General features: G+C 38.4%; 1 protein-coding gene across 1 annotated transcript in view; it reads left to right on the top strand.

The window, feature by feature from the left end:
* LOC136879412 (probable cytochrome P450 6a14) overlaps window positions 1-12,652 on the top strand; it is a 41,550-nt gene extending 28,898 nt beyond the window's left edge. Inside the window, exons 3-5 of the mRNA XM_067153233.2 lie at window positions 6,065-6,286; window positions 6,780-7,031; window positions 12,076-12,652. Of these exons, the coding sequence (XP_067009334.2) occupies window positions 6,065-6,286; window positions 6,780-7,031; window positions 12,076-12,257 (656 nt within the window). The 3' untranslated portion in view covers window positions 12,258-12,652. The remainder of the gene's footprint in view (window positions 1-6,064; window positions 6,287-6,779; window positions 7,032-12,075) is intronic.
* The last annotated feature ends 3,186 nt before the right edge of the window (window positions 12,653-15,838 follow it).

Raw genomic sequence — 15,838 nt, 5'->3', positions numbered from 1 at the left:
AGTAAAGTATGGGCACGTGAATACACGTGGTCAGTCATATTGAAATACGATTCACGGTTCACAATTATACGGCGCCAGTGTACCACCGTCATTAACCACCTAGTGCACATGCGTGTTGCTTAACAACGGTTTGCTTCACGGTTCATGAACTGGGCTGAAGATTATTGCTCATTTCGTGAATTGCGCGGATTTTGCTCATTTCACGATTTGTGTGATGGAGTAATATTAGTTTGTGAAATGTACAAAATATCCTGCAGTTCATGAAATGGGTAGTTAGACGATTCGCGCGTAATATAACTGGGCCTACATGTTACAAGTACAGTAGCAATCAATGCTAAGAGTTCGTCTGAAGGAACGGCTAAACCTGTGGCCCCAAATTTTCCAATATTGAAAGTCTGTCTTTAAAAGAATAATGTTGTATTACCGGTACTATAAATGTTATATTATTAAATACCAAACCAAACCAAACCCCATGGCGCAACAGCCCCGAAGGGCCTTGGCCTACAAAGCGACCGCTACTCAGCCCGAAGGATTGCAAATTACGAGGTGTCGCGTGGTCAGCACGACGGATCCTCTCGGCCGTTATTTTTGGCTTCCTAGACCGGGGCCACTATATCACCGTCAGATAGCTCCTCAATTGTAATCATGTAGGCTGAGTAGACCTCGAACCAGCCCTCAGATGCAGGTAAAAATCCTTGACGTGGCCGGGAATCGAACCCGGGGCCTCCGGGTAAGAAGCAGGCACGCTACCCCTACACCGCTTGGCCGACTACATTATGAAATAAGATATCAATAATTTCATCTCACTGCAACACCACGCAATCGGTGAGCCCACTAGAGAGTCACATTCTACCTTAGCTCACTCCGCGTTTTCACATAAATGTGACTTACTGGCTATAGTAACCGGCGTTGCCCGGATAGTTTTCGAATGTTTAATATTTGTATTGCCAGTTAGTTATGTGTGAAGTGAATTTTTATAGAATTCATCTTTTGAGATATTGTTTTTACGATCCATTATATAGTTTTAGAGTTATTCAGATGTATTTGACTTCAACTTTTAGATTATTTCATTTTCGAGTAAAACTTTGTACCTGTGAAATCTCGAATTGACTGGGAAGTATCTCATCCTTTTAAAAAAATAATAAGCGATAATTACAGTATATGTATTTACACGTCGTTCTATGGATATGATGTACACAATTTCAAACGTCATTGAGATTGTTATTGTTGTGTGGTCCTCCGCACCTAAAGCTCCGCTCCTACAAGCTCCGCAGCCAGAGCCTACGAGGTGACTGCACTGCGCCTGGCATGCTCGTCTGTGACGTCAGCCAGCGCTATATAAGGAGCAACGTTCCTCGCCTCTCCAGGACTACCCCAGTGTCCAACGACCAGACCACACCGCAAGTCAGACACGGAGGCATCCTCTGTAAAATGTGTTTGAACAGGTGGACTGATTTCTGGCCGTGAGGTCTCACCTCTGGATATTGCCTCACTTTCCCTGATCCCCGTAGCCACGTCGAGCCCAGAGTCAAGCATTCTGCTACTCCCTCAAGTCCTCACCAGTGCTCCGACGTCAATCTTAGCATTCTGCTAATTAAGAATATTAATGCAAGTTCCTTGCAAGTCTGAGCCTAATACTAGCTTCCTGTTAATACGAACTCTCGCTACGAGTTACGCTTGTTATTACTCAGCGGATAGTTTTCGACTATCCAAGGACATTCTCATTGGAACAGACTCATTAAGATAGGACTGAATGTGTATATAGGACTTTCACTTTGTATAAATGTATATACGCCACAGACCTTCAGTCTACCTTTCAATATCAGCGTTAACTGCGTACAATTAATCAAGCTTCAAGAAAAGTTTAGTTATATTTCTTGTAAATACTGTATAAAACTATTGAAGCAATAAACTTTATGTTGTGTTACTGTATACCAAGTTCCTTGTATACAACGGTTATCAATCAGTCTTAAGACCCCAATACTAATCTCGGTCATATTAGACTATTTACTTTTAAGCCCCTCTCAGATCCCCATCTCAGTGGAGGCTGAACGTGGAATTAAATCCCCAGGGGGGTTGGGATATTTTATCTCCATTGTATTTTTTCCAGATGGTAAGTCGGTATGTGTACCAAGTTTTGTTCAGAACTATTTTGGAACATACCCATACACATCCATAATCCCAGTTATTATCACATTTATTTTCACCCCTTACTGATTGCGGCTGAAGTATGACTTAACCACGCAAAATGTCACAGTTCAACTCAGTGACATCGTAAATAATGTATCCTATTGATTCGGCACTATCTTTGTTAGTTTCTAGTAATTTTTGTTTATTATTTATTTCTCCTCCTCCGCTAGTGGTTCTAGATGTGTCCTATCCTAAACAGTACTTCCTTTGAAGAATCCGAACTGCCTTCTATCCAACCAGTTTTTTTTCATTTCGGAAACATGTGTAACACATTCAGGAAAAAATCCCAAGTGCTTACATGCAACACATGTCCAGCTGACTGGCTTGTAGTTATCCGCTTAATGTTTATCACCGTTTCGTTTGTGTACTAGGGCCGCTATAGCAACACTCCATTCAACTGGTACAACTCCTTCGTGCAAACAGAAATCAAATAAGTACTTCAGATATGATACTGTATACATTGGGGCGTGAACTAACTTAGTGGCTTCACGTCCAGAAGGCTTATGTTCGAATCCCGCCGATCCTGGGTCGGGATTTTCATATCATAAGTTACGTGGTGTCAGGAAGGGTATCCCGCCTTAAACCCCCGGCCAAAATCTAAATGAGATGGGTGGTTCCAGAGACCTCGGAGGCTACTGAAGGTATTTTTATATGATACTACACACTACCTTCAGTACTGTATATGCACATACATCTTATCAATTCCGGCTGTTTTCTAATTTTCAGCTCTTGTATCTTTCTGTAAATATCTTCATTCTCGTACACTAGTATGAGTCACCTCAGCCCGGACTTATTCCTTTTGTCCAAAAATCTTAACATGTTGCTGACTATGTATTTCTGTCTTCTGCAAATCTTCACATGTACACTCTCCCGGATCATTTATGATTCTTCGAACCTGTTTCTTCTTTAAAGTACTGTACCAGTAACATAGCCCGACTTTTTGAATTAATTTTAAAGTTAGCACGAAGTAGTTCTCAGGGAAATACTGGGTGATTTCTAGCAAGGGCTTGGTACAGGAGGCAGGGTCATATCTGCAAGAATTTTTTAAAATAGATTGAATAAATTTTTTTATCCGGAAAATGCATTTTAAAGTGCACATCACCTTACTGTTGATAGTCGCTGTCTTCAACATCGCCTTTTGATGACCCATGCTCCCAGCTGACCAGGCTGAACGGGGCTGAAACACGTTCTGGAAGTTGCCAATATTACGTTGAGATAAGGCCGGAACACCCAGGTCGGTTTGATATGGGTTTGAGTCTCGAACTTTCGACGTTCTGGACGATCTCCGACGATACTGCGGGGTAATCACTCGTCACATAACTTACACGAGTGTCCAAATTTACATAGTCCCCGGACACTTTGGTTTAACAGTACTGTTTCATTTAATATGGTTGGGATATGCCGTCGAATTCACTCTTTATCTTGTAGATAGAATTTATAAGTTCACTAAAGATGAAGATGCAGATAGGATCGAAATTGGAAGAAAATAAAGCACAGTTCATGAATAGAAATAATGATATTGAAAATTGTTCACGCACTTGGCACAGTTCGTGGTGATTTCCCGCTAAATAAAGGAGCACTTGACATTGAAAGAAATGTATGACTGCTCTAGAGTTTATCAAATACACTGCTGTCAGTCATGCAGTAATACTAAACACTTTGACGAAGACATAAGGTTGAAATGAAAAGCACAGTTCGTTGTTAGGAGCACTTGACATTAAATAAAATAGGTAACTGTTCGAGAGTTTATCAAAGACACTGTTGTCAGTCACACACAAATAATTTACTCGCTGTTCAGAAGAAATAATACACAATTTTGTTTGAATTGGATAAAGAACACCGTTTGAGTTCGGAGTGAAACCTTGGCGTCGTAGCACACGATTATGGTAATTACTTGCATTAACATTCATGTGAAAGTTCGAACACTTTCAAAAACACCCTTGTTCATAAATGAAATTATGCTGACTGATATTTAACAAAATGTCACAATTAATAGTATAACGTAGTGGTGTCACATTTTAATTAATGACATGTTTGTTCAGAGGCTAAGTTTCACACAGGCAACGTGGTAATAAACTCAATTCGACAAGAACGAAAGTAAGTTATATCGAGAAGTTTCTACAAGCGTACGGAATATAAGTTCAACTCAACTGTTGTCACCTAGGTACAATACATGACTTGTCATAATCAGAGTTCCAAAACACGCAAAATTTATAAGATCAACTTGATGGATATAATCCAAGTCTACTATATATATATAATTTGATCTTCATCACACGCAAAAGTTACAAGTTCAACTTGACAGATAGACTCAATGTTCAATAAAGACTTTGTTACTTTTTGTACGCGCACAAATTATAAGTTCAACACGCCTGTCAGAGTTTAGGTCCCACATGAAGACTTGGAATATTCGAAGATAGCCTGTCAACACTTCGACGAACACTGCAGCGTGGAGAGTCAGGCTGGACACCCAGATATGACTGTCTGATCGTGATCAGAGTCAAGTGAGTTCAGCTTATATTCAGTTTGGGGCTCCTACGTTATCAGAAAACGTGATCTCTTCGAAATTGATTATCTCGCGAATCCCTCAACGGATTTACTTGAGATTCACCATTTGAGACGTTTATGTTATCCTCTTCAAAATGACCTATCGCTCAAGTCGTTGCGATATTTATTAGAGAAGTTTTAATTTTTTTTCAATCAAATGTTCGCGAAGGCGTGACGTTCATATCCAGAACATACCAGACCATGCAGGCTACACGTGGCGTCAGGCGGGTAGTCTATATTGTCCCTGAAGCTACGTCACACACACACACCTGTCGCTGGCTTGCCTGCTCGCTCCTCCGAACGTAAACAAACCAAGTTCGCTCTGAACGTCTTGCATGATAATGAAATACACTTAATAGTCAAAAAATACGTCATGTACAAGTCGTAACCGGTACAGTACCTATACTTACTCTTCCATTTTTGATTAATATGACTGGCAATACTACTTGTCATCATGTTATCCCTAGCTGACATTTTTGCTAAATATAATTTTCTAATACGGTCCTTCCATTTCTCCTTAATTCCACAATTATTCATGAACTAGAGAAATATCGTACCACGATCTAGGAAACAGGAAACAAATCACTACCCGAATGCAGATGCGCGCATCTGGTTAATTCTACGGTATCTCTTACTTGGCTAATTTCGCCATTTTGTACCAATGATGCTAACACATTGCGTAAGTAGCCGGTTACAGTTAATTCACAGAGGACGTGACTATAAATTCCATTTTCCAAAATAGTTGAAATATTTTTCATTCCAGAGAATAGCTCCTTGCCTGAAGATACAGCCGTGTTGTCCTCATTCCTATTTATTACGAATGTATAAATGTGATCAGAATCCATTTTTTATTTCAAAAGGCAGTAACCAGCGGGTTTTCTGTCTATGATGGGGAGTGAAAAGTTTAAGTGAGATGTGGATATTGAGAAGAGAGATGCATGTTAACGGGGACAAACAAGATTACTGTGTTTCTGAAACCATTTAAAGTACTTGAATGATTTCTAAAATCAACGCTAATATTTAGAAATTTCAAGTTGTTAGAATCACGCTCAAAGATAGAAGAAAGAAACTGCAACGTCCAAAACTCAGTTATTTTAATCTCCAGCAGGTAATCTGAATGTGGTTTCCGCAAGATTTTACCTCAATTATCTCTGAAGCATTTGTTAGAAAACCTACTCTACATTCCTAATGGCTTCACATACACTGTGATTATAAAACTTTATTACTCACAAATGGCGCAGGTTTTCCCAAACATACAAAGTAATCAGTTTATTCTGTACGTTAGCTTAAAACGTTCTATAAAACCCAAATCTATTCTCTTTTGCAGAAATGACGGACGATCTTCTGGCAGCCCAGGTTTTCGTATTCTTTGTTGGAGGATTCGAAACATCTTCAACAACAATAAGCTTCTGTCTACAGGAACTGGCCATGAACCCAGACGTCCAGCACCGTTTGCAGGAAGAAATTGACTCAGTACTTCGTGAAACTGGCGGGGAGGTGACCTACGAAGCAATTCACAAAATGAAATATTTGGACCAAGTTATGTCAGGTTAGTGAAGACATATACCGGTACAGTAAATAAATAATTTATGCTATGTAATGCGGTCCTCCTCTCCATTTCTAATTAGGAAACCTTTGTTATGGATTCATTAACTTTTGATATGAAAGGGTTGAAGATCTCCAACACAATTTCAATTTCATTTTTCACTGATCTACATGGCTGTCAACCTGGTGGCAGATTTCTCAAACAACAAAAGGAAAGAAAGGGAAAGACCACGAAGGATGGTATAACGAAAGACTCCTGAAGCAATCCAGCAAGCTTGTAATCTAAAGTGACAATCGATATTATGATCATAACAGTGAGACTGAAATTACTCCTGTGTTCAAACAATTACGTTATTTCCCCTTTTTTATGGTGCAGGACGTGGTCAGTTCTAATTGTATGTGTTTATTTTTGTTTAATTTTATTTTACTCACAAAAATAATTATTCTTCATTACAGGTATAATATTTTACAATTTTAACCTGTTTTTATAATTTCAGAAACCCTCCGCAAGTATCCACCTCTAGGAATTTTATTTCGCAAGTGTACTAAGACGTACACAATCCCAGGAACTGAGAAGACCATCGATGCAGGCACAGATGTGTTTATACCTATATTAGCTCTTCACTACGATCCTAAATATTTCCCACAACCAAATCGTTTCGACCCAGATCGGTTCAGAGAAGAGAACAAGAATCAAATACCACACTACGCATACTTACCATTCGGAGAAGGACCAAGAATATGCATTGGTAAGCACAAAATAAGTTGTATTTCATACCGATTATGGATTTATTCTCCCTCGAAAAAACATACTTCAATACTTTCTACCATTCCTCCTCCCTTTAGGAGCTCACAGTGTATGAGAGGTATACATCAGATTAGGAGTTTAAATGGCTTTACTTCCAATACCTCAAACAAGACCTTTCTTAAAATGTCTGCATTAATCCATTTCGCCAATAATACAGGGTGGCAACTTGAGTGATATCTACATGCGTTTAAAGGGAAACATTCATTTGAACTTGCTGAGTGTATGCAGTGACGCACATACTCGCCTGAAAGTTGATACCGTATATGCGGACCAGGATAGATGTTCATCTAGCTGATTCAATTATGTTTTACAGTTTTGCTATAAGGTATGCTGCATATCATACAAAGAAATATTTGCCTCAGGGGATTCCGAAGCTTAAGTTGAATGTTTTTTCTTCACTTTTATTGTCTATGATCCTGTATCTAAATAGTATTTATTTCTATAGTGAAGACAAAAATTAAAACGAAAATAACTCAAAAACTTACTTTGGTGATTACTTAGTTGGCCGTGAATGCCTACATCAGTGTGGAAACTCAAATTTTAATCTGGATTTGTAAAATGTCTCAGTTTTCCTTCGCAAAAAAAATTGATTCAGTTGCCAAGTCAACAGCTTAGTCTGATTGTGATGGTTCGGTCAGCTTCCGCTTCGAACGCTAGCGTTGTGCCACGTCCTGGGGGCCATCAGGTGGCGAATGAATGTACCATTTCCACTTATTATAACGTCCAAATTCAAAGTGCCATTGTTTAAGAAGCCTTTCTCGTGGACAGTCGAGATTTCTTCTGAGGACGCAGAGCCAGTTCTCTGCGAAACGTTTTCACCTAATTTTCTTGACACGGCATAAGCCCGAAAGCCTATACAGTATCATGTCTATAATCATTCAGTTAATTAATAATTGTGCAGCGTGTAACAAACTTTCAGGATACTTTCCTCACATGTAAAAGAAGAAAATAGTCGTCCTTGCACTTACAAAAACCGCTATTTAATAATATTTTTTGAAGAAATACTTACCGCAGCACATATATTATGAAAAGCGAGAATTTCTTGACAATATTTGCACAATATTGAACCTTAGATAACATAACTGTATCGACCAAAGTTCTAAGCTGAAATATTTCACATAGCGATTTTCACAGGCGCAACGATGATAGTTACTTTATATGGACATGGGTCCGGAAACATAGTGTATTAATCTCGGGAAACACACAGGAACAGGACGTAAACAGCATACCACATGAAACTCTTCCTTACATGAAATGTTCAAAATGCCCTCCGTTGGCGCTGATACGTGCATCATTTTTTTTTTTTTAATTTAAGAAATTGAAACTTGTGTGCAATTGTGACTTCCAGTTTGGAACAGGTTTGGTGAGTCGTGAACTGTTATGCGTTGCCGGTACTATTTTACGGAGTCGAAGGATGAACACTAAAGGCTTCGTCAATGACCGCTCTGCAGGATTTTCAAGTATGGATGTATGGCAGAATGTTCAAGATATCATAGGTAGATCACGTCACCAACAACGATGTACTATTCTTTGTCGAGCCGGGAAATCATGTGCAGTACTAACCTTCGCAAAATCGCGATAGGCTGTGCTAGAGTTATGTACGTGATACGTCTTTCTAGTGTTGTAAATAACAATGATAAACATGTTGAACTTTCACCTCATTGTATTTATTCATTTAAGGTTTCGTTTGCACAATTTTAAGCAATTATGATTTTATTGAACAAATGCGAATTATGTGAGAATCAAGAGATGTACGATTTACAATATTGTTTCATTTGCTATTTCCATTTACAAGAGACTGGCACTGCAAGCTCAAGTTTATGACGCTGTCCCATCCATCTCATTCATGCCTCTTCATATTTTCTTCTGTCCGATTAGTTGGCTGAATGGTCAGCGTACTGACCTTCGGTTCAGAGGGTCCCAGGTTCGATTCCCTGCCGGGTTGGGGATTTTAACCTTCATTGGTTAATTCCAATGGCCCGGGGGCTGGGTGTTTGTGCTGTCCCCCCTGCAACTCACACACCACACATAACATTATCCTCCACCACAATAACACGCATTTACCTGCACATGGCAGATGCCATCCACCCTCATCGAAGGGTCTGCCTTATAAGGGCTACACTCGGCTAGAAATAGACACACAAAATTAAAAAATATTTTCTTCTTTTTCTTTTCTTCATTTGGCTTAACGTCGCACCGACACAGAGAGGTCTTATGATGACGATGGGATAGGAAAGGGCTAGTAGTGGAAAGGAAGCGTCCATCTCCTCAATAAGGTACATCCCCAGCATTTTCCTGGTGTGAAAATGGAAAAATACGGTAAATCACATTTATGGCTGCCGAGAATGGGTTTCGAACCCACTATCTCCCGAATGCAAGCTCAGAGCTGCGCGCCCCTAACCGCACGACCAACTCGCTCGGTCTCATTCCTTCCGCATGTGTAATTTTGGTCTTATTCAATCCCGCATTGAGTCAAGTTCCCTCCCGCGTACGTATTCTATATCAGTCTTATATTCGGACATTTTTTAGAAGTACGCCAAAATTCGTTAATTTTCAGTCATAAAACCTTCAATACTTTATTTACGGCCACACTGTTATTTTTCTGGTGTTTTCGGATAGATTTCATCGATACAAATTAAATGACACCTCAATCGCCTCTGTGCGACATCTACACCTCAAGCTACATGCACATTAGATCAGCTACCGTGGTCACCACTTGCACATTCACCCTTCTACTTTAAAATAACATATAAATCATTCCCATACATGTAGTACTTTTCGAGTTATAATATTTTGAAATATTTTGTGAAAAGAGTTACATCTATGTATCCATTTAAGACCCCGCTACCCAATCCCAATTTGGAAGTCGCTTAACGTCAAATCGCACGAAGGCAGACTATTTCGGTCTCTTCTTTAGAAATGAAAATACAGCCCTATACAACTGTTCATAGAAGAGAAAAGAGGACGTGGTTTGAGAAATTATCCTGTACGCGGAAACTCCGGCAGTGGTTCGACATCAACTGTACGGCAATTCTCATAAGGGAAATACTAAATAGGGAAACTTATTTCATGATAGTCTCCGATCTTCTGTGGGGAGACGGCACAATGTCAGAAGAAGAAGAAGACACAAAATATATCTGAAAATGAACCACTGTCATTTTAAGGTTAATAGGCCTACATATGATGTGTTCTAAATTAGTGCACGTGTGGATGTGTGGGGTTACTTTCGAGTGATTTAAACTGAAGGAAGGTCGCGTATTGACATCAAATTCTGATTCAGAATAAGGATTTCTGAAAATAGGTGTCTCATCTCAATATTTCTCAAGAACTGACCTAGGACGTTCACTTCTCTTGCTTTATCTGCCCGTAGATATTCTCTAGAGATTATGGCCAGAATACATATTATAGCCTATTATAGGCTTATTATTCGTATTCGTATTTTCAACCACTGTTGTGATTTAAATGTCCCTGGGCTCTAAATAATAGCTTCAGATGAAAGTGTTGGAGTTATCTCCTGGCACTAAAATCTCATTTTTTCAAGTTTAAGCCACTTCTGCGCCACAATGGCATATATGTCATTTTTTCAAGTGGGGCGGGGTCATTTTTGTATTTTTAGCATTCAGAGACACGTGTGTTTGGAATACTGAACTTAATTTATTATTATTATTATTATTATTATTATTATTATTATTATTATTATTATTATTATTATTATTATTATTAATGTTATTATTATTATTATTATTATTATTATTATTATTATTATTATTATTATTATTATTATTATTATTATTATTATCCGATCGCAGGTGCTACTATGAATGTGTGAATTAATATTATATATTGTTTTACGTATCAGTTAAAATCATATACTGTATATGTATATACATACAGCTTCATTATAGACTGTAATACAATTAACGTTCAGTCTGCAGGTCTCTGTGAATAAACTAACAATCCTCCCTCCTTCGTGCTAACACTGTGACCTCTTATAATTAGAACATTAAACACTGAGTCTAACCATCGTCGCCCTGTTCTCCTTCTACTCCTCTTATCCTCCATGGTCGAGTCCAGCATTCTCCTAGGTGATGTATCCTCCTCCATTCACCTCACAGTACCCCACCATCGAAGCCGATTTATATGCACAGTTTCTTCCATCGAATTAATTCCTAACTTAGCCTTTATCTCCTCATTCCGAATACCCATCCATTATTTATTAACACCTGTTAGTAGTTGAGCCGGCCCCGCGGTGTAGGGGTAGCGTGCCTGCCTCTTACCCTGAGGCTGCCGGTTCGATTCTCGGCCAAGTCAGGAATTTTTACCTCGATCCTCAAGCTATCTGACGGTGAGATGGCAGCCCCTGTCAAGAAAGCCAAGAATAACGGCCGAGAGGATTCGTCGTGCTGACCACACGACACCTCATAATCTGCAGGCCTTCGGGCTGAGCAGCGGTCGCTTGGTAAGCCATGGTCCTCCGGGGCTGTTACGCCAAGGGGTTTGATTTGGTTTTTGTTAGTAGCTGCAATCATTCTCGCTCCTTTCGTGTGCATTACTTCCCACTCAATGAAAAAATTAATGTTGGAGCAGGGGGTTACACCTTTGCGTACCAGACGAGTTAGGGGCTGTGAGCTTGCATCCGGGAGATAGTGGGTTCGAGCCCGACTATCGGCAGCCCTGAAGATGGTTTTCCGTAGTTTCCCATTTTCACACCAGACAAATACTGGGCCTGTACCTTTTTGAAGGCTACGGCCGCTTACTTCCCATTCCTAGTCCTTCCCTATCACATCGTCGCCATAAGACCTATCTGTGTCGGTACGACGTAAAGCCCATTAAAAAAAACACCTTTGAGTACGCCACTGATAAGCCAATATTTCAGTAGAATCCCCCCTTGAAGGAGATAAGATATAGATTTCTATTACCTTTCCTAATTATTCTGTTATATTTAACATAGTTTGTTACTGATCATGATTCTTTTACTTTTCCAGGTATGAGGTTCGGTATGGTCCAAGTCAAGCTGGGATTAGTGGCTCTCCTGAGGCACTACGAGTTCAAGGTATGTGAAAAGACAAACATCCCACTCCGGATAGACCCGAAGTCTTTTCTCACTGCTCCTCTCGGTGGAATTTGGTTACAAATAACGAACCGATCAACTCCAGTGGATCAGTGACATTTGTTATCATACTCAAGAAATGGTGCAGCTTACTAGTCCAGCACATGTGATACTTCTATTAATAAAAATGTGTTATTCCATTTATAAATGAGAAACGTGTCTGAAGTTCGGACGAATTGTACTTTTACAGACGACCATCGTCAGTGCTAATTCCTTACGAAAACATTATTTCTCGTGGGAATTCATACTTTTTACTGCGATTTTGTATATACAGTAATTACAATTTGTGATATTTTTCCATGAATTACTTATTGGAGAATATTTTATTATTTCTTCCTTTTGATTTAGTAGACAATAGAGCACAATCTCTACGTAAATACATTCATTCTATATATAAATACATTTTGTATACGTTGTCTGATATGAGTAAAATCTATATTTTATGTAACATTCCACTTTGTGTTCGTTCATAAGATTTTCAACCCACGCTTATTATCTGAAACAAACTCCTTTCAGGTTCTTTTCACCTGTTAGTATACTTGTTTACGTCATTCCGTTGGTATTAAATCCGGAAGTGCTGTACCAACTTTGGTTAGAGTTCGACAGGAGATAAATCGAATTTTCGACGTATTGACTTCTTTATTTCTCACGTTTCGGTCATGCCAACGATCAAAATCATAGAAATTTTCTCGATAGTGTACTAAGTATGCACTTATATACCCCGAAAACGGAACTAAGGTGTAGATGTACATGCATTCACTGCTATACCTGCCCCATTAACATGACGAAATATTAGTCTCTGACTAACGATTATTGTAGGTTGATTTTTCGAAATCAATATTACTAAAATAATGTGGCATGACATTATAACTCGGGTGTGACTCAAAGGTTTTCCAAAAAATTGTATTCATATGAAATATTAAGGTGTCTTTGTTTTTAGTAATACATTACTCAACCGCTCCCAACTTCCAAATGTTCAGTAAACTGATCGTTAAGTAATAAATGAAGTTTTGAAGCCATTGGAACAGGAAATTTAACGTGTGAATCGTATTAACAAATCATATGATTGTCGCTTAGTTAAAAAAGACAACAAATATATCAGTTTCATTCGAAAAAATAGTTGTGGTATATTTTATATAAGTTACTCGTAGTATAGTCATCTAATTTATGTAGGTACATCATAAGATTTTCATTGAATATGTTGTTCAAATTATGTAAATGATTCAAATCATGCAAAGGGTTCTCTTTTATGGTAAATTATAGGAGGAAAAGTGTTAAAAGTGAAGTAGACTGCAGAAAAGGAATTGGTTAATACCCAAGTGTTCGTCAGAATACAGAATAAAAAGGAAGTAGCCGATATTAGATCACCAATAAAAGCTAACAGGAATTCAAATGTCTCTACTGAAATGAGGGACATTGAATGGAAATTTTTCGAAATATTTTTATAAATAATACTGGTAACAATATTGTAGACAGGTTCAAAAAGTAACATGAAATTGAAAATTATTAATGACGACGAAATTCTTTGTAAAGCACCTTCTTAAAATGCATAAAAGTTACTTCCAAGACTTTTCGATGTTGTAATATTCTATATCCAAAAGCAAATAATATCCATTTAAAACGGTATTATTTTGTGTTTTTAGCATTCTCAGAGTAACAAAGCAATAACCAGTGTTTGGTGGTGCTTAAGTGTTGTTGAAAACTCACTAATTAGTAAATACATAATTTTAATGTGTGGCCAACGACGGGCCAGAAAGCTTTAACAAAAGTGATTTGGATAAGAGACGCGGAAGTCCGTGGCGAAGAACACTTTTACCACGTCGGTAAAACTGTTCCACAACGACCGACTGGTGATAATTGTAGGTAAGTGGTTGCAATAGTGTTATTTTAAATAATATCTATAACGTAACAATTACTTTAAATTGGCTACTCATGGGTGCTTTATTCTAGCCGGGGTCACCTCTTCGTTACAGATGTTCGAGATTCCAGGGTTTGAGTAAAATAGATTCTGACATACGGCATGAGATCTTGGAATAATTAGACAACTTTGATTCTAAGAATGAGCAAGGCTCACATATACCCCTCATTGCAAGAAAGTGACTGCGAAACGATAAAAAGGATACAAGGAAACACCATGCAGCTGCCTGTGGTTACGAACTCCGTATGTATATAAATAAAATTGTAGGGGGTTCGTTGTCTGTAATTTCGTTTGTTTTGCACATTTTTCATATATGTATCCGATTTAGGTCAACTCAAGACCATATCAATGGTTTTAAGCTTTTGTGTCTCTCCGTCTGTCTGTTTGTCCATCTGTTCCACTATTACAGCGAAACGGCTGGATAGATCTCGATCAAACACATCCAGGGGAAGGATTACATATGCATATGATTTTAGAATCACTGAATAGAATGACGATTTATAAGGAAATCACAACAGTGCTCTTCAATTGTCTCTTATACTATTGATTTTGTGTAAAATCCGTGAACTACATGTGAAAGATCCCTTCATTTCAAACAACTTTTGTTATGAGCAATCTTTCGCTTACCCTTCAAATGACGGATAAGAGTAACTAGATTCTGAGGGTTTCGTGCACTGCATTGAGTGTCTGAAGGACCGACAACGAATCTACCGGTTACAAAGACAACGTCTCTGGCTGCTTGTCAGCAGGGAAGTAGCATAGACTAGTGTAATTTTCGTCAAAATTCCTGTGAACTCGTGGTTGTTCCTTGCTTAGAAGGCGAGAGAGACGTCATGCTAGCATTCTGCGAGATTTTTGCGGAATATCGATTGAGGTTACAATCGTCTTCGAGTAGCTCTAAAGGGGCTGTTAATACTTGAACAGTACCGAGGAGTGTAAGTTGGACTACGATTTCACACCGTAAGGTGTTTCCTGGCATTTGGCATAAATTTTACTGTATTTCTCTTCTATTTCTGTTTCCGGCTTTAATTTCTTGCCTCTGTGTTGCCTCTTTAGGCTTATGTAATAGCACCATAAGCCACCTTCTTATTTGTTTATCTAAAAATAATTGCGCCTAAATTTCTCTTCCTTTACTGCCTTCTTATATCCATAACTTATATCATCACAATTTAGATAGGGACATTTCATATTACAATACATCCACTTGGTATTTACATACTTGTCTTATCCGGGTGTCCTCACTTACAAACCTATTTTCTATTAATTTACACTTTCTTAACTGTAATAATTTCTTCATTAATTACTCCGTATGCATGCGAGTGTTAATCCAGAAACCTGGAATTTTTTCCTTTTGGGAAAAATTCCAAGTTGTTCAAATGTAGACTATAACTTTTTGGCAACGAAACATATCGAAATATGGAGGTAGTTTCAATGACGGTGCAGGCCTTCGTTTCGGGATAATTGGTGGCTAAACGGTAAGTCGTATAACAAAACAGATAGCACAACCGCGTTTCAATTTGGAGAGATCTACAACTTTGGTCCTATGACATATTGTCGTATCTCGATCCTTTATACGTTAGGTAGATATGCATTTCTCAATTTTAATTTTGTACTTTATGCTCGTAGGTATATCTTATCGTCTGGCATACTGATAGGAAAAATATAATCATCAAATTCGTTACACACATTGACATGACTAGTGGTCATATGTTAGCCAAAT

The sequence above is a fragment of the Anabrus simplex genome, chromosome 1 (assembly GCF_040414725.1).
Source record: "Anabrus simplex isolate iqAnaSimp1 chromosome 1, ASM4041472v1, whole genome shotgun sequence".
Taxonomy (NCBI): Eukaryota; Metazoa; Arthropoda; class Insecta; order Orthoptera; family Tettigoniidae; genus Anabrus; species Anabrus simplex.
Note: the sequence above shows the minus strand (reverse complement) of the source record. Positions and strands in the feature narration are given on the sequence as shown.